Source organism: Motacilla alba, chromosome 1A (assembly GCF_015832195.1).
Source record: "Motacilla alba alba isolate MOTALB_02 chromosome 1A, Motacilla_alba_V1.0_pri, whole genome shotgun sequence".
NCBI lineage: Eukaryota > Metazoa > Chordata > Aves > Passeriformes > Motacillidae > Motacilla > Motacilla alba.
The window spans coordinates 48,757,069-48,782,967 of record NC_052031.1 but is presented as its reverse complement, the minus strand read 5'-3'; the positions used below and the strand labels follow the sequence as shown (position 1 = coordinate 48,782,967).

Genomic DNA, 25,899 nt, shown 5'->3' with positions numbered 1-25,899 from the left:
GATAATGAGAAAAATCCATCAAATTAGTTTGCTCACATCAGCATTCATGAAAGACAGCGCTTCATAAAACCCTCACATCAACAAGTCACCATAACTCCTCAAGGACATTAAAAGAACAATGAACTTCCCAAAACAACAGGACAAAGGAAAAATTTTTTGTTCAAAACAGCAGCTCTGGGCCTTGATGTGCCATCACTCAGCTGAGACAATGAAACAATTAGGGGAGGTCCTATCACATCTTGAATCCGTCCAGACAAGCTGAAATCTTCTGCCCATTACAGACGAAGGTCAGAAAGGCCAAGCCAAGAATTGTAAACTGACAATTTTCAGCAAGGAATCCACAGCGAAGCCAGCTAAAGCCTGGCCAGCATTTGACTCTAATTCAAAATAAATCCTATTGGGGAAAAACCCCCAACCTCATCCTCCACATGTGGATGTCAGAGTACAGAAGAGATTAGCTGTTGCTAAGAATAAGACCGACGTGCGCTGTGACGACAGCTGGATCACAGGCACGAACAATTGCAGCCCCCCCGTGAGCACTGAGCACTGGCTGAAGCCAGAAAAATGGGTTTTCCTATGGCTAAACCTGGGCTGATCCCAGGCCCCTGCTGCATACAGATCCCTGAGCCCTGCACGTGTGAGTCAATCTGGCCTTTGGCATTAAAGCTACAAATACAACATTGTTAAGAGGCTTTCCCCGTAGTTAATATCTGCTTCTGGGAGGTGCTGTTCCCAGTGTGACCAGTAACTGTCTGTGCCTTTAAAGTCCCTTTCATCTTCAGTCTGGCATATTGCCGTGTTTGGGAGACTTTCTAAATGCCTTATGCAATTTTGGCAGCAAATCCAAATGCAAATGCCAGCAACCTAGATGCACCTATTATTTTCTTCAGCTGGCTTGAAAAGTCATAGAAAGCAACACAGCAAATTAAAAGCACTGAGTAAAGGGGTATTCCACTAGGAAACCCCCTGACGATCCAGACCATTCCAGCTCTAGAAGAATGTACACCCAAAATTTCAGCCAGGGATTGTTAAAATGAAGCCTCTCACCACTGGTACAGCTGAGATGGGGGTGTGAACTGTTTGGTTGATTGCTCCTGCGATAGTACCCCCATGAGCTGGGCTCCACTGTGCAAGTGGAGGATCTGGTAATGTGCTGGAGAATCTCTCACAGATAGATTCTGGCCTTGTTATCACTCCACATTTCCATTGCTGCAAGTTATGGGGACTGTTGTGTTGCTGGGCTTTCTGATCTGGACCACCACCAAATTCCTGCTCTTCCCTCTCCTCCAGCTGCAGTAACTGGAGGATAATTTCCCCAACTGCAGAGGACAGAAATAAATCTGTCTTTGCACAAACGTCTGCCCACTACCTTGAAGTGGCTGTGCTGTGCTCCAGGCTGCTCTGACAAATTCACTACATTGCTACAAACAGCAGAGAAAAATGTTGACGGCCAAACAGAAAGATTGAGAGATTGCTTTTTAATTATAATTTTCCAGAAAGTTTTGGAGTCCATTTCTTTTAAACACAAAGCAAAGGAAGAATAAAGAAGTTAAAATAACTCTCTAGCAGGCAGTATATTGCTTGGTGCAGTGCTAGTTCAAAAAAGCTTTTTTTGCTCTTGCTCATTGAATCCCAAAGCTATCCTTTTTTATCTAGTGCTATCAAAACCTGTAAGCTATGAATAATATGTAAGCTATAGATGATGTTACACACTAGTTAAGTTTTACACTAGGTCAGCACTAACAGCCCTGTACAGACCATGCAGTCATGCACAGCTTTATTTTTGCAAGAGATGGACCTGGCCCCTCTCTGTACCAGCAAAACTTGCTTTGAAGAGGGCTCTTCAGCCCACATTGACCATCAAACCATGCCCTAAAACCTCTCTGTTTCTGCTGTAAAGAGGCAGAGAGAGGTTTATAATGCCCACAAAGTACCCTCTGCAGACACCGAATTCAGCTTTTTAGATTAGGTGACTAAACAATTACATAAAAACAACTGGTTTAATACTCATGTTCCTCATCACATCATCCTCATTCTTCTTTGCTTTAAATCATATTGGTAAAAAAAAAAAAAAAAAAGAAAAAAAAAGTCATAAACCCCAACAATGGGCATAAACTCGATGGGCCTCTTATACAGCTCCCTCTTTCCCATAGCCCTGTGCTTTCCTGCCCCATGCTGACCAGCTAAGAAATGTTTTTGACATGTGGTGTAAAAATAATTCCACTGATGGCAATGAATAACTTTTCCAACAGACGCCTGCAAGGAATATCCATTTGGAAGCTCACCTGTTGTTTCCTCTGAGTGGACGGTGTTTATCCTAAGTACAAAAGTCCAGCAAGGAGCAGGGTCAGCACAGCCCCTTTTCCTTCCTCAGCAGGTGAGCAGTAAGACATGTAAAGAAGGATTAATCTGGACAAGAAGCTTTGCAGTGCAGCGAGCTCTACTGCTCTTGGTCAGACTGGAGGCAAATCCTGTTTTTCCTCCCCCAAAGGGTAGGCACCAGCTTTCAGGTTTTAATAACTTTCTTCAGTGCAGCCAGAAAATCATTTGATGGAGAGACTCTTCCAGCAAAGTACAGCCAACTCTGGCAGCAAATACTCAGCAATTCAACATTACATAAGACAAAAAGAACACATTATACCTTATCAGTTGTCATCCTCCTGAGGCTTAGTGAATAGCATTTCTATTCTATTTTATATATATATATATATATATATATATCCAAAAGATATATATACACACACACACAAATAACATTAGTGAATAAGCCAAAACGTGTTAAATACTGCCCTACTATAGAGGCAACCTACAATTGCAAGAAACATGCTTTGGAATACAAATTGGAGCAGAATTCACAAAGCCACTTGCTTTGCAATCTCTAAGATGCCACAGGGGCTTCCTACCTTCAGTCAAAGTGTGGGGTGGGAAAGAGAAAGAAGAGCACAGGATTAAATTTAAATCTCCTAAACTGAGCCAAGGACAGAATTACCCATGACAGAACTCGGCTAAGACAGACGATCCTCTCTGCTCTCTCCTTTGTAATCATTGTTCCTTTCTCTCGTCTCTCAAAAATAGTATTAAAAATATAAGGATAATATCTGGTTTCCATCTGAAGATGATAATATTTTCTGTTAAGTCCTCTAGAAATGAATTTACACAATTTTTGGATGGAACACAATTACTACTGCTGCACAGCAGAAGTACAGAGCGCTGGCAGCCAATGCTGTCACTGCAGGTGCTTGTGCCTAGAGCTGCTTCTGCCACACCACCTCTTACTCTGTCTCCATGTTCTCCAGCTTCAACTGCCATAATCATGTCCATTGGGAGCCACCTGTGTCTAAAGGAACACTTGTAGGTTTTGTGCTGATGGGAACTATGTCATTAGTTTGCCAACTATTTTCATCTAGTGAAACGACAAATCTACACAGCCAGATTAGCTGGGTTATGTCTTTACACCACCCCCTAAATAAGCTGTTATTTGCTGATTACAGAGACAGCAGGAAATGACAATTTATGTAAAGGTATTTTAAAACAGAGTAAAATTATTTTATTTAGTTTTCATTTCTGGACAGTATTTATCCACCAAGGACGAATTACAACTCCAGTATCAAGATTCAAAATAGACTTTCATAGTTTGCTTTAATAAGCTATGTGGTTTTTAATGTCAAAAATGCTCATCAACACTGAAATAGTTTTAGGCAGTCTAACAGAAATGTCATCATCTGTTCAAACTACATCTGAGAAAACTTAGGTAGAGGTACCAGCTGCAACATGAACATTTGCCTGCCAATTGAATAAATGACTTAACAATTCCTCAACCATCTGCATTTTGGCTCAGTCATGCAAGGTTAAGTTGTTTTTCAGTTATTTCAGTTTAATGTCTAAATCAATACTGGATAATGCAGAAGCAAAAAAAGTTTTAAATGCCACAGGTCAACCATTAAAAGAAGACCAGAGATGCTCCCAGCTTCAGAAAATTTTGCTTTCATTCCTTTATGAAACTATTTCACTGTGATTGGTCAGCAGAGCCAAGTAGATAGATTAGGGCAGAATGTCTGTTCCAGGCTGGTAACGTGGACACAGCCAAGACCAGCACACTTTCACACAGGGCTTCTGCATTCAGCTTTTTTGCAAAAAGGAAATACTTTATCCCTTTGAATCCACACTGGCAGGTAGACAAGTATTTTTTGGCTAGTAAATGCTAGCAAGAATTTAGTTTCTTCTTACAAGTAGAGCAACCAGAACAATACTTCCGCAGGAATTGCTCCTTGATGCCACAGCGCAGAAGGTTTGAGGCGCTGAACTCCAGCTCCTGGCAGCCACGCAGATTTCAGCCAGACTGGCACGAGAACCACTCTGCTTCCCCACAACGATTCTGACAGCAGGAATTTTGAGGTGAGGTAGCTTATCAAGAGCCATACTACCGATTCCAAATTTCTGATCAAAAACACCCAAAAGACAGCAGACTACCTTTCCACAGAGCACCTCATTTCAGTAAAATAAAGTATTTTCACTGAAATTTTCAGAATTGTGATTCATTCTTTTCCAGTGGTGAGGTTTCCAGTCCTTCACTGTCGTCCTTTAACAAAGTAGAATTACAGCCCATTGCACTTTTTTATTCTTACTTCTCTATGTAAATCCTACATGGACTGAAAGTCAACCAGCATTGAATTAAGAGCATTCTTCTTGTATAGGTACTCTCAACACTCTTAAAAGAAGTAACTGGTGTAAAGGCACTTATTCTTGTTCAAAAGACATTATCTGCAGAATGATTTCACAATTTCATTCTTAAAATGGACTCAATTCAGACTTCAGAAACAGGTGCCATTTTGCAATTTGGTAACCTATTTCCTCCAGCATTCAAGTCTTCTCCTCCTTCTAGACATTCTTGGAGTTAAAAATGCCATGAAATTTTTCAATACTTCAAACAGGAAACTCTTCTTCAGAACAATCCTACTGCCAACTTAAAAACTGACAGAGCAGAATTTAATTTGGATTTTAGGGTCTAGGAATACTGACCAAAACTATGCTAAAAGAACATCCACATGTTAGAATATACACATTTTAGGCTTTATGGTCTGGGAATATCAGTGGAAAAATAAACAAAGCACATTTTTGAGCAGGCATAGCACTTCTGAAGCAGTGGCCCCTGTCTGCATAAGAACATGGAATTCACATATTCTCACAAAGAACAGGGTCACAAAACTTCATGTATTTCTGTAGCAAGCCCATTTTCTTGAGGCAGCTTGAGGGACTCAGCTTGAAAAAGCAAGAGGTTATCTTCCTCCAATCTAGCCAGTATCTGCATTCAAAATGTTCAAGATTCAAAACAGCTGGATTCAAGAAGACAGATTGCACACTCACTTGTAATATCCATTCCAGCAGTTCAGAGACCTCACCACCAGGTATTTGGGGCAACATCAGATCCTGTGCCACAAACATGCTTGCAGGTAAAAGAAAACCATGCCAAAAATGTTATTCTTTATGAATTATTTTAATGAACTGAATAAGAAGTGACAAACACAGGTCAAGGAAAATAACACAAAACCAGCCCCCACCAGCTGCTGACAGAAGATAAAGATACAAGAATAGTTGAGGACAATTTGAGGGCAAAGAAGAAAGTATAGTGGGAGATAATCATTCTTGCCAAGAATATCAACTAAATAACCAAATCACTTAATAGTTTAAATTTCATGTCAAGTGCTTAAATAAGGTCTCTGTTTTTTTTTCTTAACACGGTGAGTACACAGAACAATAGGGAATGGGCTATCCCTGAATTCATGGCAACAGGTCCCATTGAGCATATTCCAGATTTCTCCAAATACTGGAGATAAAGGTGGCTAAAAAGAGAAGCAGAGAAAGTGAGGACCCTTTGTTTACCCAGCCAGGTCTCAGAAATGCAATGTGTTTTCTAGAGCCCAGAATCTTTGGCATAGGTTCCTCTTTAATGTCTGCGCGAGTGCTTTAAGCCCATGACTGTGAAGGTTGCTGCAGTCAGTTTCTCATACACCAGAAACATAAGAGCAGCAGTAAGGACTGTCTGCAGGAGCTTTGCTTCAAGGCCTTTGTAGAGTCCCACTAATCCAAAACGCCTAAGGAGGAGAAAACAAAACCAAACAAGAAAACAAGCATGAATAGCTTTCTCTAAGTAAATCAGTACACTACAGAGAAGAATCAATATCACAAGTTAATGACCAACTGCAGGAATCTTAAACCCATTCTTGACTTTAAGCCAGCTATGTTTAGTAATATTTTAAAGAAAAAATTTTGCAGAAATTTAAGGTCTTCTCTGCAAGAAACCTGTTTCTTTTCAAGTTGAGAGGTGAAATTAATTAGTATCCATATGTATCCTTGATGTCAATTACTGTACAGACATTTAGGAGAATCTGGGTTTGTCAGCTTATCCTACAATATATTACAAAAACCAGGTTGACTCAAATGTCAAGTTTAAAGGAGGCAAAAGGAAACAAAATCCAGACCCAGCAACATTTTCACAATATTAGTAATATTCAAGTCTTCTCTATCATGGTAGGAGAAAAAAAATGGGAAAACTCACCTCACTCTCTGTTGAAGAAGGTAAAGAACATTTCTAAGACTGCCCAGTGTTCGGTTCTCTGGGTTCAACCTGTGACGTCCAAACTGAAAAAAAGGAAGAGTATTTTGCTGTACTATTTCCCCACTGTGCCTGGCAGAGAACATCATACATGCATGAAATCTGGAGAGCCTATCCTAAATCTCTTTAAACATTTTCCATGTTACATAACTACCAGCAGAGAACAGAGGCCAAAGCTCACGCTGCAAACATTAAAACTGTACATACTACTGTGATTTGGTTTGGTTTTAAGATAGATTCTAACAAATATTTCCTCTCTTTCAGTTGCTCTGGAGGAAGCAGTTTTCAAGATCTCAAAAGCATAATGTGCAGAGTCTTATGGTTATGAAACTCAAAGCAAGTTCTTTTTGTCTTTCTCAGCTTTCACTTCACAAAGATTCAGACCTTCACACACCTGCAAATCATTACTACATTGAGATTGCATAGTCAAACACAAAATTTATCTGCCCAGCAATGGTCTTGGAGCACTTATGTGTGAACTGCTGTGGAAGAATTCAAAATTGTTTCATCTACCTACCCGGCCTAAATAATATTTCTTTTTTTACTCACTACACTTGCTTATCCCCAAGCTGGTTTTCAGTACACACGATAGCTGCTGCTATAGAGTTAAACTAGCAATTTCAGCAACTCCTTTTCTAGCATTCATTGACACTTTTATCTGATACAGGTTGATAGTACTGCCAGCTAGCTGTAACTATGAATTATTAATATACAAGAGTTGGCACACTTGTATTTGTAACAGCACAGCCTAATAGCTTTTGAAGACTGTATTAAGCTTCTGTGCTAAGAATGGTGAACTTGAGCAATGCATGTTGGATGAGTTTTTTCCCAGATCATGTTGAGGCAACTGCTATTTCTTAGGTGTAAGAAATTACCATTGACAGTAGGTAAAGTATGCCAGCTGATTTAGGCAGCTCAGAAGTTTTAAGAGAATGCTAGGGCGACAGAGGTTCCTTTACTATGTGTCTTAATAACTTGTGTGGAAACAGCAGCAACAGAATGCTAGTGGAAATCTCCTGTTATTAGGTAAATATACACTCAAAATCCACAATCTTCTCATCAGCAACTACCCGTTTGATATTGACAAATCAATGTTAAGAACTATTGTCACAGACTCAGACATACCCCCCAAAAATTGCTAACTAGGTTCCAAGTTACAGTGTCAGTCACTGCCCAGACAATGCATGGGCTTCCACACTACGCCACCATTAGGTGCCTCATTCTCCTCTTTTCTCCACCACTGCACAATTCTTGTACTACAAACAAAGGGTCATTAAGAGAGAAGAAAATCATTAATTTTTCACTAGGATGTTAACACTTCAGTGTTTACTGCAGAAGACTTCCCAAAGGGATTAGCATTCTCTATGACTGAGAAAAAAAGACTTCAGTTTTAAAGAGAACTTTTTCTTCTGGGATCACTGAGAACATTAATGGTATTGCTGTACCTCCAGAGGCAAATTTCATTTATCTGCTCTTCACTGATACATAGGCCAAAGAACAGTTTCACTGCATAACGAGTAACACCAGTGTCACATAGTTCTAATGACCAGGAGAAGGAACACCAAATGGCAGAGCTGGAAGCTGCTACCACTGTCAATTACACAGGATAACAGTTCATTATATGACAGTAAGAAGAAAACTGTGCCAAAGAGTTGAAAGCAAAGGAGTAGAGACTTTATTACAAAGAGCCCAAATAAGTTCTAAAAAATAGTAAGTTTCTAAAGGTTTAAGGTTAAAAAGAAAACAAAAAAAAAGTTCTGCACTACTTTGATGACAGAACTTGGTTATGATGTGTAAGTTTATACTCATTATATTGAGCTTGTATTAGCTTGTGTGCAAATCTGCTAAAATTGTTTTTAAAAATACCTGAAACTTTTTTTTCATGCAGAATATTAATTCTGAAAATACTAAGCCTTTACTTTTTTACATCACTTCGTGTGAGTGACAAGAATTTCATCAACTGGAACAATGCCAACTTTAGATTAGAAAACCCATCACAAAATAGAGCAAGCCTGAACTAGACAGCATAGATGTCACAGACACACATTTTTGCTGTCCTCGACAGATGTGTCCAGGGCTCCTGGCTATTCTTTCATAGAGCAAAGAGATAGAAGTCACTCCTAATGACTGCAGAACTAGAGACAAGGTCCTTGTGCTCCCCATCATCACAGGGAGAGGATGGGCTGGCACTGGATTTTTTTTTCTTTTCACACTATCATTAAGAGTCAGAAGAATTTTGTTCAAAAAGCTAAATGGAGACAGAAAAAACATGAAGCCTCAAGACTGCAACCACTTCTCTAGGAACCATGGAAAGGAACGAGAGCTGAAGCTGTTCTGTGGCTGCACCCCCATGAAACCTGCACTGCTGTGCAATGCTCAGGCTTTCCTCCAACTCCAACTTTCCTTCCCGTTCTCCTTCACACCAGAAGGAAACAGGAGCATCACAAATTAAAAACAGACTGATGTTGCAACTTATCCAAACAGAGCTATTTTTGCTTAAATGTCTTTCTGTATCTGCCACTCCAGTAACAGAAGTCTGTGTTATTAGTTTAGCTACTACTGAGATGTGTCCAGGCTGCTGAAACAGGATGAGGCACTGAAAGAAAGCATTAGTTCAGTTCATCAAAAATTATGAAAACTTCAGAAAAGATGACTGCTGATAAAATTACACAGTAAGTATATTCAAATCCTCTTGCTTTGAAATATAGCATCCTAACTACTTTTTTACAGGTTATGAAAAATCAAGATACATTTATTACACTCTAATTAGAGTTACAAATTATTATAAAACTTGCTTGAAAATTACTTTTTACAGATGAACAATTAACATGAAAATTCCCTTATTAGAGAGGTCTGAAAAGTCATACTCTTAGCATGGAAGGCTTGTTTTCAGTAATTCAACTCATTCTCCAAATCTGTCCAAATTTTAGTACATACACAATGACTTTACTGTACAGGCAAGTTAAGGCTCCTCCTTACGTAGGAAAATATATTTCATGTGGAAACACTTACTAATATTTAACTGTTACAGAGCTTAAAACACACAAATTAAAGTACAATATGCTTACACATGGCCAGGTCCCCTTCCCTCCTACTCCCTGGTTTTGTCTTGTGTCAATATTACAATATTGGTACACTCTGAAGGCAGCAGCATTTTCCAGACTATGTACAAATTGCAAGTCAGATTAAATGCAAGTGTTTCCATTACCACTACAATTAGCCTACATGGCCAGGCAAGTGGTTAAAGGTATTATTTATGAGGGAGCTCAGCTTCCCCTGATGAATCACATTCTGGACACTGACAAGGTCAGACCATCATCTGAACAACAAAATCTATGAATAGAACTTTTAATTTTTTTTTTTTTAATTAGCATAGGTCATCTGGAAACAGACTGGTTTTAGAAGATTTAATTTTAACTTCCCACTTGACACATTTTCCAAGTAGTAAATGTACATTCCAGTAAGTATATTCTAAGAAGTAAATGTACATTTTTGTAGTGCCTAAAAGCAGTACAATGCATCAGCTTCTGTGGGACACTGTACCAATACAATACACTGCCAATCCTACCAGCTACTTGAAACAAACGTGCACCAGAATATCAAGCTCAGTCAAAACCAAAGAGGAAAGCCATTCTAATCAGTGACCTGCACTGGAAAAAACGCCTACCGAAACAATGGGTCCATTACCACAAATAAAAACAAGCCACGTGAACAAGGCTTGCACGATACAGACCGAGTCAGAGCAGAGTTACCATAAAATGAAATTATTACTTACCCGCAGAATTGACTGTACTGTCTGCAGAGGATAAGTGAGGGTGGTGGCAACTGCTTTGGCTATTGCACCAATGACAAAAGCATCCAAAGATGTGAGCTGTTCAATAGATAAAGAACAAATTTACTTCCACATAGTACCAAAAGAGCCAATTACCCATTTGTATTTGGGGATTCTGTACTGGTACCTGCTACCAGATTATCTAAGGATCTTTGGCATAAAGATTTCATGAAATCTCAGGGACTTCTCATTTTAAAGAGTTGGTTATGGTTCAACAACTTACTTTCCCACATCTTAAGTTTATTTGTAAATTCCACCTGTTTTTGCATTCCTCAATATAATTAGACTACTAAAATACAGTTGATATAAGGCCATACAATTAGACCACTTCAAAGCACCAAGAGTAGACAAAAGATAAGGAAGTATTATTTAAACATACCATCAATCAATAAGCATCTCAGTTTTTGCAACAGTGAAACCAAAAAGTCATACGGTGCTTGTGAAAAGGTGACAGCGAAAGATTCCTTGAACATCACTCCATTTCCTGAGACATAATCATCACACTCCCAGGCACAATTTTAGTCTTGATGCCATAGGCTAAAAATCTCATCTCTTTTTAGTTAAGAACCCCTGCTGAAGCCCACCCTCAGCTCCAAAGCTCACACTGCTCCAGGATGCACCAAATACATTGTTACAGCCTATGCTGATTACAGTGCATCTCATCTTATGTTTAGTGAATTAATCACTGAACATAAGCAGATGCCCGTATCAAAACACGCTCAAAATATATTCTAAAATATATTGATTGCAATCAAAAATACACTCACACATGCACATCTTTAAAAAGGTCAACCTGATATATTTAGGACAACCAGGAAAAGACCAAACAGGAAGAAAAATGTTTTTCAAAATAAAAATTACCATTCCTAGCTGTAAAAAAAAAATATATCCCCTCTTCACTGATCATGGACAAAGAAATGCCCTAATTTAAGGTGGAACTAAGTAATTTAAAAGAAATACAAGAAATAAATACAGAAATAAGTATGTTATTAGCCAACAAGAAAATAACAATGCAGATGGAAGCTAAGCTCATCATTAAAATAATGTGCATAATGTAACAGAGTAGATCCATCAGGTACAAATAGGGTGCTACAGCTGCAGTATTAACTAAAGACAGTAAAAAAAAACAAGCCTCACTGATGATGCAAAATCCCAGGTAAAAATAATCTCACTATGTCTTGAGGAAAAACAAGATGGCTTGGTAACATACTGGTATAACCTAACATTCTAAAATCACAAATTAACAGCAAAGCATCTTAAAGATACATTATGTTATGACATTATCTGAAAATGTCATACAAATGCTTTCCAGTTTGCTGGAACATAAAAGGAACATGAGTTCAGCTGAGATTCTATATCTGATATAGACAAGGAAAAAGAATAAGGAAAAAGAAGAGCAGTATAAAGCAGGGACAGAAAAGCAATTGCACTTTTATTTAGAAAATCAGGAAGGAATGGTTGCAATGCTATGCTTAATTCTAGTGTCCATTCCCGGAAAAATTATATTGAAAAACTGAGGTCTTCAAGAAAAAAAAGGTTATTATTTACTGCAAAAAGGATTAAAAGCAGGCTTCAAAACAGTCAGTATGTAAAGACTTATAAAAGATAAATTAGAATTGAAATCTCTACTTTTAATCAAGACCTGTGAACATATGCAAGGAAATGTGGGCAAGAGGTTCGGTTCTATTTTTACAGGTAGAAGAATTAATTACAGGAATCTCTTCCCTAGGGACATGAAAGATTCCCATATCATTTCATGATGCTGAACCCTTTTGAGACACACTAATTCAAAAAACCACTTGGAAATACAAGAACCAAAACCAAACCCACATTCTGAATTTGTTCAAATGATGCATATCAAAAAACCTATCTGATAACAGAGCATGCTCATCATCTGGCCTCAAAACATACTCACTTGCAGCTGCTTTTTCAAAAGCTTTCGTTTAAAGCCTTCATAAAACATAAACTGTATGGCAGGATTGAAGACCAGCAGCAAGGAGGGGAAAGTACCATTCCACAGAGCTAAGACTCCTTCATCTCGTACTATCTGATGAAAGGCATCTGAGACAAAATGTGAGGAAAAAAATCATTAACATTTTGAGTACAAAACTTTGAATATAAAAGATATGAGAAGTTACTCTTAAAGCCTAACACTCCTTGAAGTGTATAAAAATCCACTGCAGTCCTTTATGCAAGCCATTTTAATCCAGAAGTTAAGAGAAAGGTAGTGACATCGTCATTAACATAAACACAACTTATCTGCTCAGGCAGTCCCTGTTTTTGTTTTTTTTTTCTTTTTCAAGTGTGGCATCCACATTAAGGTCTTCCAAACTTTCTTCAAAATAACAGTAATGTTTATTTGGTTGGTTTTAAAAGGAAGACAGTCTAAACATGTGAGTGATTAAGACATTAAGGTGAGTGCAGTTTAATTTTCAGACTGTCTGTCCAAACTGAGACTCCAAGCTACCACTTCATGGGGCTCACTGCTGCTCCATTATCTGTATGATAACATATCTGCCCTTGCAAAAGGTATTTTAGTTACAGGAGTGCACACTGCAAACTCTTAATTACCATCACAAATAGCCAAGTCCAGTTTCCTGTAAAACTCAATGACTGCAAAGTGACAGAGTAGCATAGAGATTACAGGGTGAAACCAGTTAGATGAACAAAAGTCTTTGAAGACCTTGATACATTTCATTTCATGAACTTCTCTTTGGCTAAAGACAGCAACAGGTGCTTACCTATTATGCCTCTGTAATTGGTTGGTACAATGTCTTCATTTCTGAATTTTGCTCCCTGCAGTTTCAGGCGTGTGTTCACTACCCAGAGAGGGGTGGTCAAGAGTACATTCACTACTCCTAATGCAAAACACAGCACAAAGAAAATCAGCATGAAAAAGAAAATTTCAAATGTTTTCTTATCCCCTTTTCTCCCTCTGGTTCACAGGCTACTGAAATTTCTGGTAGGAAGAAGGAATAAAACCAACACAGCATATGGGAAAAGTAAATGGTAATTCATACCCTAATTCTTGTTGCCTTCATTCCAAAATATATTTACATGGAATCTTACCACAGACATACAGCCAGCTTAAGAATTTCCTTCCTTACTTCCACCAGCTATTCAGACAGTCATTATACCTACAGTGAAACTATAAGAAACTACCAACTCCTCCCCAGCCCCCAAAAAAACCCCAAACCCAGGGGTCTTTTTTACAGGTTGGTTTGTTGTTTTTGGTTTTTTTTTTTTTTTTAGTCGGCTTGATTCTATGCATTCACATGAGCAATAGTCCCTGAAGAATATCACTAGCAAACACCGAGCCCACAGTGGTAACTTTTCACACTAAGCATGCTAGAAAGTCACTAATGTTATCATCCTTTCAAAGAAGGCACTGCAGCATCCACATAAGAGGATAGAAAAAAAAAACCCCATATGGTCCCATTGGACCTGCATATATCTAGAAACTTCCTGTCACTTTCAGGTGACAACCCAAAACCAAGTCTGAACTGACACCCAAATGCTTACATTAAAATTTCTTACCGTAATTGAAATTATTTCAAAATTGGCATATATCTTTTCCTCTGGAAAAAAACCCAACTATCACCTCTCCCTGCCACTTGTCTTCAGCATCTTAGCGATGATGCTTAGATAAGCACCACATCAGACACAAATATCATCCTAAGCCACAAGAACACTGCGCTTTGTGCCAGAATTCACAACGGGAATGGTTTATGCATCTCCCTAGGAGGCAGGGATGACGCAGAGGAGCAATCAGAAAGAGGCAGGTCTGCATGCAGTGGGAGGCATGAGCACTCAGTGTGGCCTCCAAAGGACTTCATAAAGAAAATCATTAGATAGAATATACCAAAAGTACATGCTTGACAAAATGGAGATTTTAAAGCATTACCTGCAACAACCCCAAGAACCAAGTCTTTTCCAGTGGTTGAATGCTGACCTTTGACCCAGAGGGCTTTAAGACTATTAAATGTATAAAAATAAACAAAATTGGAGCAGCAAAGGCTGGAGATAACAGGGAACCATCCTCGATACGGTGCCAACCTAATGGAGAGCAAAAAGTCACAGTAAGAATCAGCAAAGTATTTATGTGATCTGGCTGATTTTGTGTTGGTGGAGGATCCCAGAGATACAATGCTGTGTACTACAGGAAGTACTACCTAGATATGTCTTTATCAGCAATGGTAACAAACCATACTTAACTCCTGAGTAAGGAAAAAAAGTATCTGGATTCTCAGACAAAATTTAAAAATTGAAGACTAGTTACTGAAATTCATATACTGCTCCTAGGAGAGTTTGGCAAAGGATGCAACCTGGGGACAGAAGATACACAGGCAGGAAGAATTTCTAACAAATGCCTTACTGTAAAATCTAGGGCAAATCAGTTAGGTAAGTAAGAAAAAGACATTACCTAGATAAATTTATATAGATTAATCACATACAAAAAACTGAATTATCATCTAAACCTGTCTTGATTCAGGAATGATTTTGTAACATCTGCCTAACAAAGCTCCCTTCTCTGACAGGCCTGATGATCCTGTAAAACAGTCCTACATTCCCAACACATTCTACAACACATCCAAAAAAAGATACTGAAACACGCCTTCACTGGAGTTGTACACAACAGCTGTAGAGCTGGTATCATGTTAAAAGCATAAAAAAACCACCCCAACAGCAGTAACTATGGAGGCTCTTTAGAATTCATTAAATACTGGGAGTATGTAGAATTTAAGGATCTCCAATAAGACTGTAAAAGATGCAGGGCTGGTAAACACCACATCTGACTTTTCTTAAAATGTAAATGCTACTTTTTCATCTCAAATCCATCAAGTGCTTCTCCTTCCCATGTAGCTGGGAATACACCTTATTTGTTACAATTGCTTCTGAAGTTACAGGCTTAGCTTACCATACAGTTACAAATTAACTGACTATGCAGTTATTCATAAACCAAATTAAAACAAATTCTTATATTACCTATCTCTTCTGTGCTGGAAAAGAGAGAAACATCCTCTAGGGTTTATGTCCGCTAACTGAGTGTTAGTTTGGGCTTGGTTGATTTATTAAGAATGACTTCTGATGGTTTTCAAATGAAACATCTTATAGTACAAAACATGAAAGTAAAACAAAACCCATGAGTTTATTTTAATGACTTAAGTTGTCAATAGCAGCATCCATGATTCACTGCAATCTTGAAAAAACTTGATGTACACTAGTGAACACATTTCAGATCACCTAGAAAAGGATGGAAGTGCAGGGAAGAAAGCTGTTTGATGAACTTCTGCAGGAAGTCCTTCAGCTCAACCTATTTGCTTTATCTAGACAAGAAAAGCAGTCTCACGAGAGTATGGTAATGAGACAAGACTCTACAAGCTAATGTGAACAAGATGTTTATGATCTCACATCATATTTCAGATTTGTTGTTTGTTTGGACTTTTTTTTTTGTTATTTCAGACACTTCTCTAAATTAGTACCATTGCTTTCCCAGGCCTTCCCAATACCTTTGGAAGAAGCAATGTTCCTCTCTTGCCAGAGCTACTGATTTTTGTCTTTCAAAGGCAAAGTAGGATGACCACTTCTGCAGTCTTTCCGCCTCAGTTAACTATGTCTTTTTTTTTACTTTTTTCTTTTAATTGAAGTTTACTTGCCACCCTCATGTGACAGAGGTAATGTGGGAATGTGAACAAGACAGATCAGCTGGCAGAGAACTCCTCATGCATACATCTGCCCAAATTCAGATGTGACACTGCATTATGGGCCAAGTTAAACTTTTGTCAGCTTTAATGTCCTGGAAGCATTAGTCTACTTAGGAGTTCCAGGGATCCGTTAGGAAAATACTTTTAACAAGGACAGGCATAAAATTGTTCTTCCCAGCCAGCTCACACTATGACAAATACTAAAGCACAGCACAGCTGAAGTAAACTGCTTTTAGATAGACTTTGAATCCCACCAGCATAAAGTGTCATGTGTTCTTTACTTCTACATGCTTAGGAGAAGATAAAAACCTTCCAAATGGGAAACATGCCTCAGTTCTCTTGAAGGTGGCTCAGTTGTCCAGGAGTTTCATCTAGGTTATTGAGAAACTGACACACCCAAGAATCCAGGGAGACAAAGCTGGTTGATCAGGTATATGAAGGTACATTTGCATTTCTGAGGAGGCACAGCTACCTCACTAATGAAGGCACAGTTACATCACTGAACAGATCAATTGCATAAGGTGCTCAAGAAAGTTAATCCTAGTTAGCTAAAGATGAACACATAAGAGTCATAAGTCATATCACACTTGTGTGGAGACATTTCAATTTGGAATAAAAATCTGTCCACACAGATACAGGCCTTTAAGTGTTCCACTTTAAAAGCATATTCAAATTAGTTTTAGAACTTATCTACATGAAGACAAACAGAAAATCAGTATCTACTCACAGGCCTTCCTCTTTGATTATTTCCAAAAGGACAGCCGGTGTTGTCTTTGACTTCCGCTTTTCATCAACTGGAAAGCAAAACAATCAAACTTTTAGATTATTCAAATTTTTAGCACTCTTTTTCAAGTCCTTATCCTTGCAATTCTGAATATACCCTATAAGCAGCACATGTTTATTCTCCCTTATAAAGGATAGAAATACCCTATTTCTCCTTACTTTCATTTGCTAGGTAAGACTACTTCCTTTTTTTATTCTTCCTCAGACTGACAGGTTCTGTGGTGCTCCAGAGTATCTATAATCACCAGTTCCTAGTAGTTGCAACATGAACTGAAAGTAGGTTCCCTTAGGTAGAGGGCTACAATCAGGCCTGCCTAACTGCTCTCAAAGTTATTCCTTGGACAGCAGACTAGCACCAGTAGCAGAGCAATCTCCTGCAGCTCATCTGCAAACGGCTAAGCCTTGGCAAAGCAGTCTCTTCCTGCACTGAAAGCTATTCATTTCTCAACCACATACTTCTGACGACCTGGCTGATAATCTGCCTCCAGTTCTTAACAGAGCTTTAGTCATAGCTCTAAAATGCTTGTTGAGTCTGTGACTTTTGATTAGAAGATAGAGTTTTAGAACAACACAGTTTATACTCCAGATGCATTTCTGTAAATATTGGATATTCCTAATCCCAATTCTAACCCTGACTTTTCCCTTTAAACCACCCTCTAGAATAATTCTAGACTTGTTTTTCATTATATCGCCCCTGCATTTTGAAGTGTTCTCAGCAACCAAAAACAACAATGCACAAATATAATCCTGTGCAATCTCGCATCTTTGTTTTTGGCTTTGGTCTTAGATCATCATTTAAAAGCCACAGAGCAAACAGCCTTTTCAGCTAATTAAAATGTTGCCCAACTTTCAAAAGGAAGAATTACCTTCAGCTGGAAAAACAGTGTTACTATGACGCAAGTAAGACTCCTGTTCATGTAGAACACCCCCTCTACAACCACCCTCGCGAGTGCCCAGGCCAAGATGAACAGAAATGCCATTGTACAAAGAAACTAGATTTTTGACACTTACCCTGAAGTCTAAGCCTAGCTGTATCCAAAGGAAAAAATACAGTCATTGCAGTCATACTGCCCTGAAAAACAAAATAAACTGGCTGTATAGTGTATCAGTTGCTTATACAGTGCCTGCTGGACTCTTTGTAACCCTTCACTTCTCACCCACAAATCAGTCTGCTGAGTAAGTTTAAAAAGGGGATAAACTCCGCACATAACACATTTTTTGTCCCGTACTTACAAATGAGGGTTATTTTTCTCTTGCATTAAATCAAGCTAAAATTAAAACCATTAAAAGCTTTTTTGCCAAAAGAGAAAGTTTTTGAAGCCTGAAAGTTGATCTAGTGGGCATCAGAAAATAAATTTTTAACTTTCTCTACCTCCTATTAGCCTCAAAAAGGCCCTAGCTTGGTGTAAACATGCTTTCCATGCATCAGGTGGCTGCTAAAGCTGTGGCACCTCTTCTGTTAGCAGCCATGCAAACTGTTTAAATGGTGGGAAGGTTTGGGATACAGCAAGTCACTCAATGCTGCGTTTAAACTACAGTGCACAGCATGACTTGAGCTTTTCTACAGCTTTCTTATGCCATACATTTAAGTGAGCTTTGCCTCTGTAAATACTCCAGCTCCTCAGCAGGCTGCTTGGACCGAGCTCTATAGCCAGCAACGGAGGATTAATTTTCTGGTGGTGTTTCCACACTAAAACAATTCTGGGTTAAAGCCTTAACCAGACTTAAGTTTCTCCAGTATTTATAGCACTAGGTAGCATATGTAAGATTTGGCCACAATTACCTGGTTATTTTAACCCATTTAGTTTGGGCTCTTGCCAAAACAGCTCATTCTGCTCTCCTATGTACTTGTCCTGTGTTGTATTATTCTCACCTACCATGTACACCCAGCTGGAAAGCAAGTGGATTAATTGAACCCATCTGACTGAATGTTTCTAAAAAGTGTATCTCAGTTAGAAGGTTAGTGCCAGCACAAAAAAAGTGCCAGAAAGAGCCACAATACTCCTCCTAATGGGAGCTGCATTACCACAATTTTGAAGACAGCCACAAAAAGCAGTTACACCTACACACAGAGCAAGACTGCACAGTCACTACAACTTCCAGCCTGCCCCTGCTACTATCCTCCCAAAGTGAGATTTATCCTGGATCCTAGTTTCAATGCAATGCACCATGCAGCAGCAGCAACACACACACACACTTGCACTGAAAATTAGAAACTGGAAATGAGGAAATAGTCGGGTAGTGTCACACAGGACACAATGGATGTGTGGCCACAAGATACAGAAGAGTCTATTTCAGTTGGAAAGGATCTGCAATGATCACCTAGTCCTGCTGCCCCCCACCCCACTTCAGGGTTGACCAAAAGCTAAAGCACATTAAGTGCATTTCCCAAATGCCTCGTACACACTGACAGGCATGGCGCACTGACCACCTCTCTCAGCAGCCTATTCCAGCGCTTGACTGTCTCAAACTGGCTTAAAACTTATATAGAACTGTAGTTCAAAAGAATGTCATGAGATAACCAAACTGACCTGACAGATCATTGCACATAAAAACCAATTTGTACCCTCTCCCCTTCTTTTGCTAAATTGAGGGAAACAGAAAAGCCAAGTTACTTTTCTGCTGAGTTTACAAATGGAACAACTCAACTACATGATGAGGAGGCTGCCAGAAGCATCACAGGGAAGACACAGGATTTCATGGCTAGAAGAAAGGAAAAGAGGGATAAGCAGGACCAGTCCTTCCCCCAACAACAAAAGCCCTCAAGAGGGACTCAGATTCCTTGCTAAACTGCATTGAAACCAGCAGGTAAAATTATACTAGTGAGTGCAGAACAGATGCTGCCATGTATTACCCTGCACGGCTGGAAGGGTGAGGCTTCACTGTCAGCCTTCCCACCACCACCCTGTCAGCACTGGATCTCGGTGGTTTGCCAAGTCACATTACCACTGAATAATCACAGGGACAGGTACAGACTGGTTCGTGTAATCCCAGGCTCTTGGTCAACTGTATTTGCACCCCTGCCTCCTCCAATCTGGCAGCATAACTTTCTGGGCACCTACACAATGAAGCAGGCACAGAAACTAATCTGGCTGAAAAACAACTTTTTCCACTGGGCTACTTCTTCAGTCATATCAATTCACTGACCAGCCACAGCACCCCATAAACAACTGTGCAGTAGCCAAGAGGTGGCCAGAACAAATGGCCTGAGGTGACTGCTGCCAAAAAGGTGTGTGGTCCTGTGTGCAGGACCACAGCCTGAAGCTTGGCTTTATAAAAAATAGTAATAACAAAAAATGTGAAACAGATAAAAAAGTTTAACTGCTATTTTTCAGCCACCATTCAGCCAATAAGCAGCCTGACTGCTCTATAATACTCCCATAAAATTCTTATCCCTACAGCTTTTGCAACAGGAAGATTATGTTGTAGCTACATGCACAGTAAAAGAATATTTATGTAATTCAATTAAAGTTCACAGGAAATCAAGCACTGTTTTGCGTTGGTTTTTTTTTTTTTTTTTACTGTTCACAAAACTATTCCCTCACCTCAAATTTGACTAGATTACCTAGAAGGTATATCAGCTTTCAGTATATTAGAATACAAACAGAAGTTATCATGTTGTGGTCTGACATGTGCTTCTGATGCGTTAGCTCAACATGGTTCTGAGTTTATGGCTGGATTTATAAGCTTGGTTCACACCACAAACTTTGTTCAGGGGCACAGCCTGGCTACAGCAATCTGTATTTGAAGGGAGAAGCGAACAGCAAGGTCTAGAAAGTATCATTGACTTCTGCAGAAGGCAGCAAAAGAGAAAGCTCCACTTTTTCAAAGTGGAAACAAAATCCCCACTGCCTTTGATGTTTAAGTAAGCAGACATAAAACAATTTACAGAGCACACAAAAATCTTGTGTTTATTTATAATAAAACAAAAACATCCCTTAAAGCCTTGTTTTTCCTTTTAGAATCAGCCTTTATAACAGAATCACTGAATTGTCAGGGTTGGAAGGAACTCCTGGAGACGACCCAGTCTAACACACCCCACACCAAAGCAGTGTCACCCAGAGCAAGCGACATAGCAATGCATCCAGGCGGGTTTTGAATGTCCCCAGAGAGGGAGACTCCATGACCACCCTCGGCAGCCTGTTCCAGCGTTTATCGTTCAATGGCATTTAGCAACTTTCATTCTATAGGAGACGCAAGGAGTTCTTTCTATCCATCAGTACGCTACATGCGCTTAAAAAAGCAGAAGACCGATGTACTATTTAGAGCTAGCACTCTGAAAAGAGAATTTCAAGGGTTGGGCACACTAGGAAATCTACATAAATTAAATGCGTCTTTTTGATTTACAAGCGCCACATGAAAAATTGAATTCAGTAATCGGCACAAGCCTCCTCGGGCTGCACTGTGCCCGCTTTACATTTCGATTAGCATCCATGCGCTGCCTCACCCTCCGCAGCTCCCAAGCGCTTACGAGGCCGTGGCAGGAGGATGCTTGCTGCGGCTCTCGGGTTACACAGCAGAGGTGCTGCCCCTCTGCCTGAGCTTAGATTTCCCCCGCTGAAGGGATGCCCAGCTCCGGCTGCGCCAACCCGGCTTTCTGAGGGGCAGCTCAGTGCAGCTCCCGCCGGCTCAGAGGCGGCTCCGGCTGCTCAGGCCCGGCGCCGGCCTCCGGCTTGGCCAAGCCCCGCGCCGGCTCCCCGGCCCGCCCCGGCCGAACAAAGGCTGCCGGCAGCCCGCGCCCCCCGCCAGCCCGGCACGGCCGCTCCGCCCGCCGGGCCCCGGCCCCCCGCCCGGCGCCGGCCCGCTCGCTCACCACGGCGCCGGACACGGCGTGCACCAGGCTCTCGTAGGAGGCGACGGACGACATCGCGGCGGCTCTCGGCGGCGGCGGCGGCTGCTCCGCCCGGCCCGGCGGCCCCGCGGCCCCGGCCAGCTCTGGGGAGCCGCGCGCCGCCCCCGCGCCCGCCATGGCACCCGCCCTGTCACGTGCGCCCGCGGCCCCGCCCCGCGCCCGCCCCGCGGCCGGGGGAACCGGCGGAGGGGAGCGGGATCGTGCCTGGGGCTTTTCGGAAATACACAGCGTCAGGCTACCCGGGAAATGCCTTCCTGTTCCTCCCTCTGTAACTGCGATAGCGCCTTTTCTCTCCACCAGCAGCTTCGCTTCTCTTCGAGACGAGGCCAGCGAGACGGGACCTCATCAGTGGCTGTCAGCATCTGAAGGGAGCGTGGTGAGAGGAGGGATGCAGGCTCTCCTCGGTGGTACCAAGGATTAGGATAAGAGCAAAAGGACAACGGGCAGAAGCTGATGCACATGAAGTTCCCCCTGAATATGAGGAAGAATTAATTTACTATGAAGTGACCGCACACTAGAACAGATTGCCCAGACAGGTTGTGGAATCTCCCTCACTGAAGATGTTCCAGAACCCTCTGGACACAGCCTGTGCCATATTTAATAGCAATAGTGCCATTATTTACTCTTTTTTTTTTATTTTTAGCGATTTCACTTGAGAGTCACAGAACAGTCTGAATTGAAAAGGACCCAGAAGCACAATCATGTGCTCTGGGATGACCCTGTTCAAACAGGGAGGCTGGACCAGATGACCCACTGCGGTCCCTTTTCAACACGACTCCTTTTGTGACTCTGTGATTCCCTTTCCCAAATATTTAACGTAAGCATTTAATTACAACGAGGAAGCAATACTGAACTTCACATTCTGATTTTGCTTTTTGCTAACTACAGTCCCTTCTACCTACTTAGTCTGGTATCTTCAAAGTAACACTTTTTCAAGACAATAGTTTCTTCTTTTTCCATGTGGATCAATCAAGTCTGATGCATTTTCAAGCACCAGCAGATCTTTAGCTTGGAGAAAAGGACCCTCGGGAGGATCTTATTGCACTCTACACCTTCGAGGACATTGTAGCAAGGCGGGGGTCGGCCTCTTCTCCCAGAAAAGAAACTACAGGAAAGAAGAGCCTCAAGTTCACCAGGGGAGGTTTATACTGGATATTAGGAAGAAATTCTTTAATGAAGGCACTAGCCAGCACTAGAACACGCTGTCCAGGGAAGTGGTTGAGTCACTATCCCCAGAGGTATTTACAAGACATGTAGATATTGCACTTGGGGACATGGTTTAGTGGTGGATGTGGCAGTGCTGGGTTTGTGGTTGGACTCAAACTAAGAGGTCTTTTCCAAACTAAACAATTCTATTATTCTGTTTTGTTTACCCCTTTTCCCAGTCCGCAAGCCCTTGCTCCTCCTTTGCTGTCATGCTGAGAGCCTGCAGCTGAAGCACCAGCTACGAGCAGAGCATCTCCTGTGGTAGCTGAGGGTGGAGTGAGAAGTCCTGGCAAGACCACACTAGACAGAAGTAGCTGGCCAAAGCACAGGGGAGCCATGGCTCACTGCAGTTAGGGCACACAGAAACAAGGCTATCAGACTCACAGTTCGGGAAAATATCAATAATCCTACAGCCTCCTTTTAAACTTTTATGTAGGAGAGGTTCCACATGTATGAAGGAGCTGAGGAAATTAAATGAGTTTGAACATGCCCCAATTCATAAGAGCACTTGGGAGATGTCTGTTCCCATGTCTGTTCATATCCTGCTGGGGTTTTTGCTATTCTCATGTCTTATACTGGTTTGCAGGTTGCTTCAAGGATTTGTCTGTGTCAATAATCACTCTCCTTTTGTTAGTTTCACCTATACTTCAGAAAAAGACTATAATTAAAGATAGGAATGAATTTTAGCTTTGTATCATGTTACCCCTGGGCTCTTTGGTCTCTGCTGTTACTCCATTATATCTTGTTCTCTCTTTCTGAAAGAAAGAATAATTTCATAACTTTCTCTTCATAATTGCAATTCCTAGTCCTTCAGCCTCAACTCCCCAGCTGCCTCTTGTTTGAGCTGCAAGGGCTCCTAGTGCTTAAATCTGTGGTAGGAATCACCATACCATCCATTACTTAAACAAGGGCAGGGCAGTTGTAACATTACACTCTTGCCAAGAGTTTCTATCACACAATGGGGGTAAGCCATTCCTTTTGAGATGTTCCTTCATCAGGTGGCTGTTAACAGACCCCCTGTCTCTACCCTTCTGTGAGGAAAACCCCACTATTTTCTCTGAGGGAGGGCAGCTATAAAGAACACAGGCTACTCTACCTAATGCAAATGTTTCAGTTGGAGAAAAATAATTTTCCAGTGCAGTGCTCCAGCACATTCCTGTAGTCAGACTTCAGATGCTGATACCAGTGACCTAAGGGACCACAGTTCTTTTATACAATGCTGATACCACTGACAGATCTTTTTTTTTTTTTTTTAATAATGCAAGATCCCTGTGCTGGATGCACCCCTTCTGACTGGGTGACAGTACTTTGGTTCACGCATCACCAAAAGGAGACCTGACTGAAATAATGAAATCATCATCCCTGCAGTGCAAACCCCGAGAATCACCCTCAGCCATATCTTATCCAGGAACAAAGAGTTCAGGCCTCTCTTATCAGGAGATCAGCACCAGCCTGAGCTGGGACTAGACAGAACTGAAACTGCTACAGCTGCACACCTGCACGTACACCAAAAGGGGCCCTGACTATGAGTCAGTCATTTTAACCTCAAAATAAATGTCTGTAGCCCCCATGAGCCCATTGGGCTCTCCTGCACAGCAGCAGGCTGCTCAGCAATGATGCAATGATGTCCCCTCAGACAGGGATGGCTCCTAAGGTTAATGCTCAAGGTTGAAGGAGCCCCTTACCAAACATCTGAGATCTATAATGAGGGAAGTGACATTTTACATTAAGCCTTAAAGTATATTGTATACTTGCTGCAGCTTTTATAAATCTAGCTATAGCTTAATTATTAGATGTACAGTAAGTAGTTGAGTGTTTGACTAGAGTGTAAATTATTGCTTAAACAATAATTTAAAACATTGTTAAATTACTGTTCAATTATTGCTTAATAACAATTCTATCATCATTCCCTTTTCATTTAGGTCTCAATTAATTATCTTTGATCATCATTTAATCATTAATAAAAGGTTTTTAGTTACACACACATTGATACACTCTTAATAACTCACCTGTGACACACTCCTACGTACAAAAGACTCAGGCCTTAATTTAGAATTAAGGTGTACACAGGTCACTGGCTATCTCCTGTCACTAAAGCAGGCAGGAGCAGCTTTACAAATCCAGAGAACAATTATGCAAAAAGTGACCACACAATCAGGTCCACAAGCTTTTGGGAGAAATGCCTCAAACAGGACACAGACCCCGATTACTGCTGTTCTTTGGGGTTTTGTCCCCCTTGTGTGAAGGGAAGCTTTCACCAAAGAGTCAGTTTGTTCTGCAGACTGGAATTCCATCATAAACATGCACCCAAATAACTCTACCCTATTTCTACTGTATTTAGCAATATTCTTAATACAATACTGTGCCCTGTATACATTGCAAAACAGAGTATTAACAGGTAACACAAAAACTGCAATATTCTAAAAGCAACTTACTTTACTGTTGGAACATACAGACCTAGTGAAGCTGTCCAAGAAATATGAGGGCACGCTACAGATTAAGTTAAACTTAATCTGTAACGTGCCTTGTATTCTATCATGGGAAAACAAAAGGCAGGTCCCTAAAAACCTGCATCAAGCTATCTACATAAAAGGTTTCCTGAAGACATGGCCTTAAGGTTTGCACATAAATGCCACAAATCCAAAGGTTTCCAGGCAAACACATAACATGCACAAGTGGGGTTTAAGGAACGACAGACGGCCCAAACCACCTACCTTTCCTCAAATCTGTCAATTCTACTGGAAAGCCTGGAAGAAGTGAACTAAATTAAACAACTACAAGTACAAACATATTTTCTGTACATGACCTGCATCTCTGTCATTTCTTGCGTGCAAAATTCTGTAGGTTCCTGTACAGGGAGGTAATCAATCTTGAGAAAATTTACTCTTGATGGATTTTCTTTGGCTGA

At 40.6% G+C, this 25,899-nt stretch overlaps 1 protein-coding gene across 1 annotated transcript; it reads right to left on the bottom strand.

The window, feature by feature from the left end:
* Positions 1-5,475: 5,475 nt before the first annotated feature.
* Positions 5,476-21,932, bottom strand: SLC25A17 (solute carrier family 25 member 17). Its single transcript, XM_038154992.1, has 9 exons — positions 21,747-21,932; positions 17,945-18,005; positions 16,878-16,944; positions 14,350-14,501; positions 13,187-13,303; positions 12,361-12,506; positions 10,389-10,484; positions 6,557-6,639; positions 5,476-6,092 (listed from the first exon to the last, which is right to left on the bottom strand). The coding sequence occupies exons 1-9, from the start codon at positions 21,900-21,902 to the stop codon at positions 5,945-5,947; spliced, it is 1,026 nt and encodes a 341-aa protein (XP_038010920.1). The 5' UTR covers positions 21,903-21,932; the 3' UTR covers positions 5,476-5,944.
* Between the last annotated feature and the right edge of the window lie 3,967 nt (positions 21,933-25,899).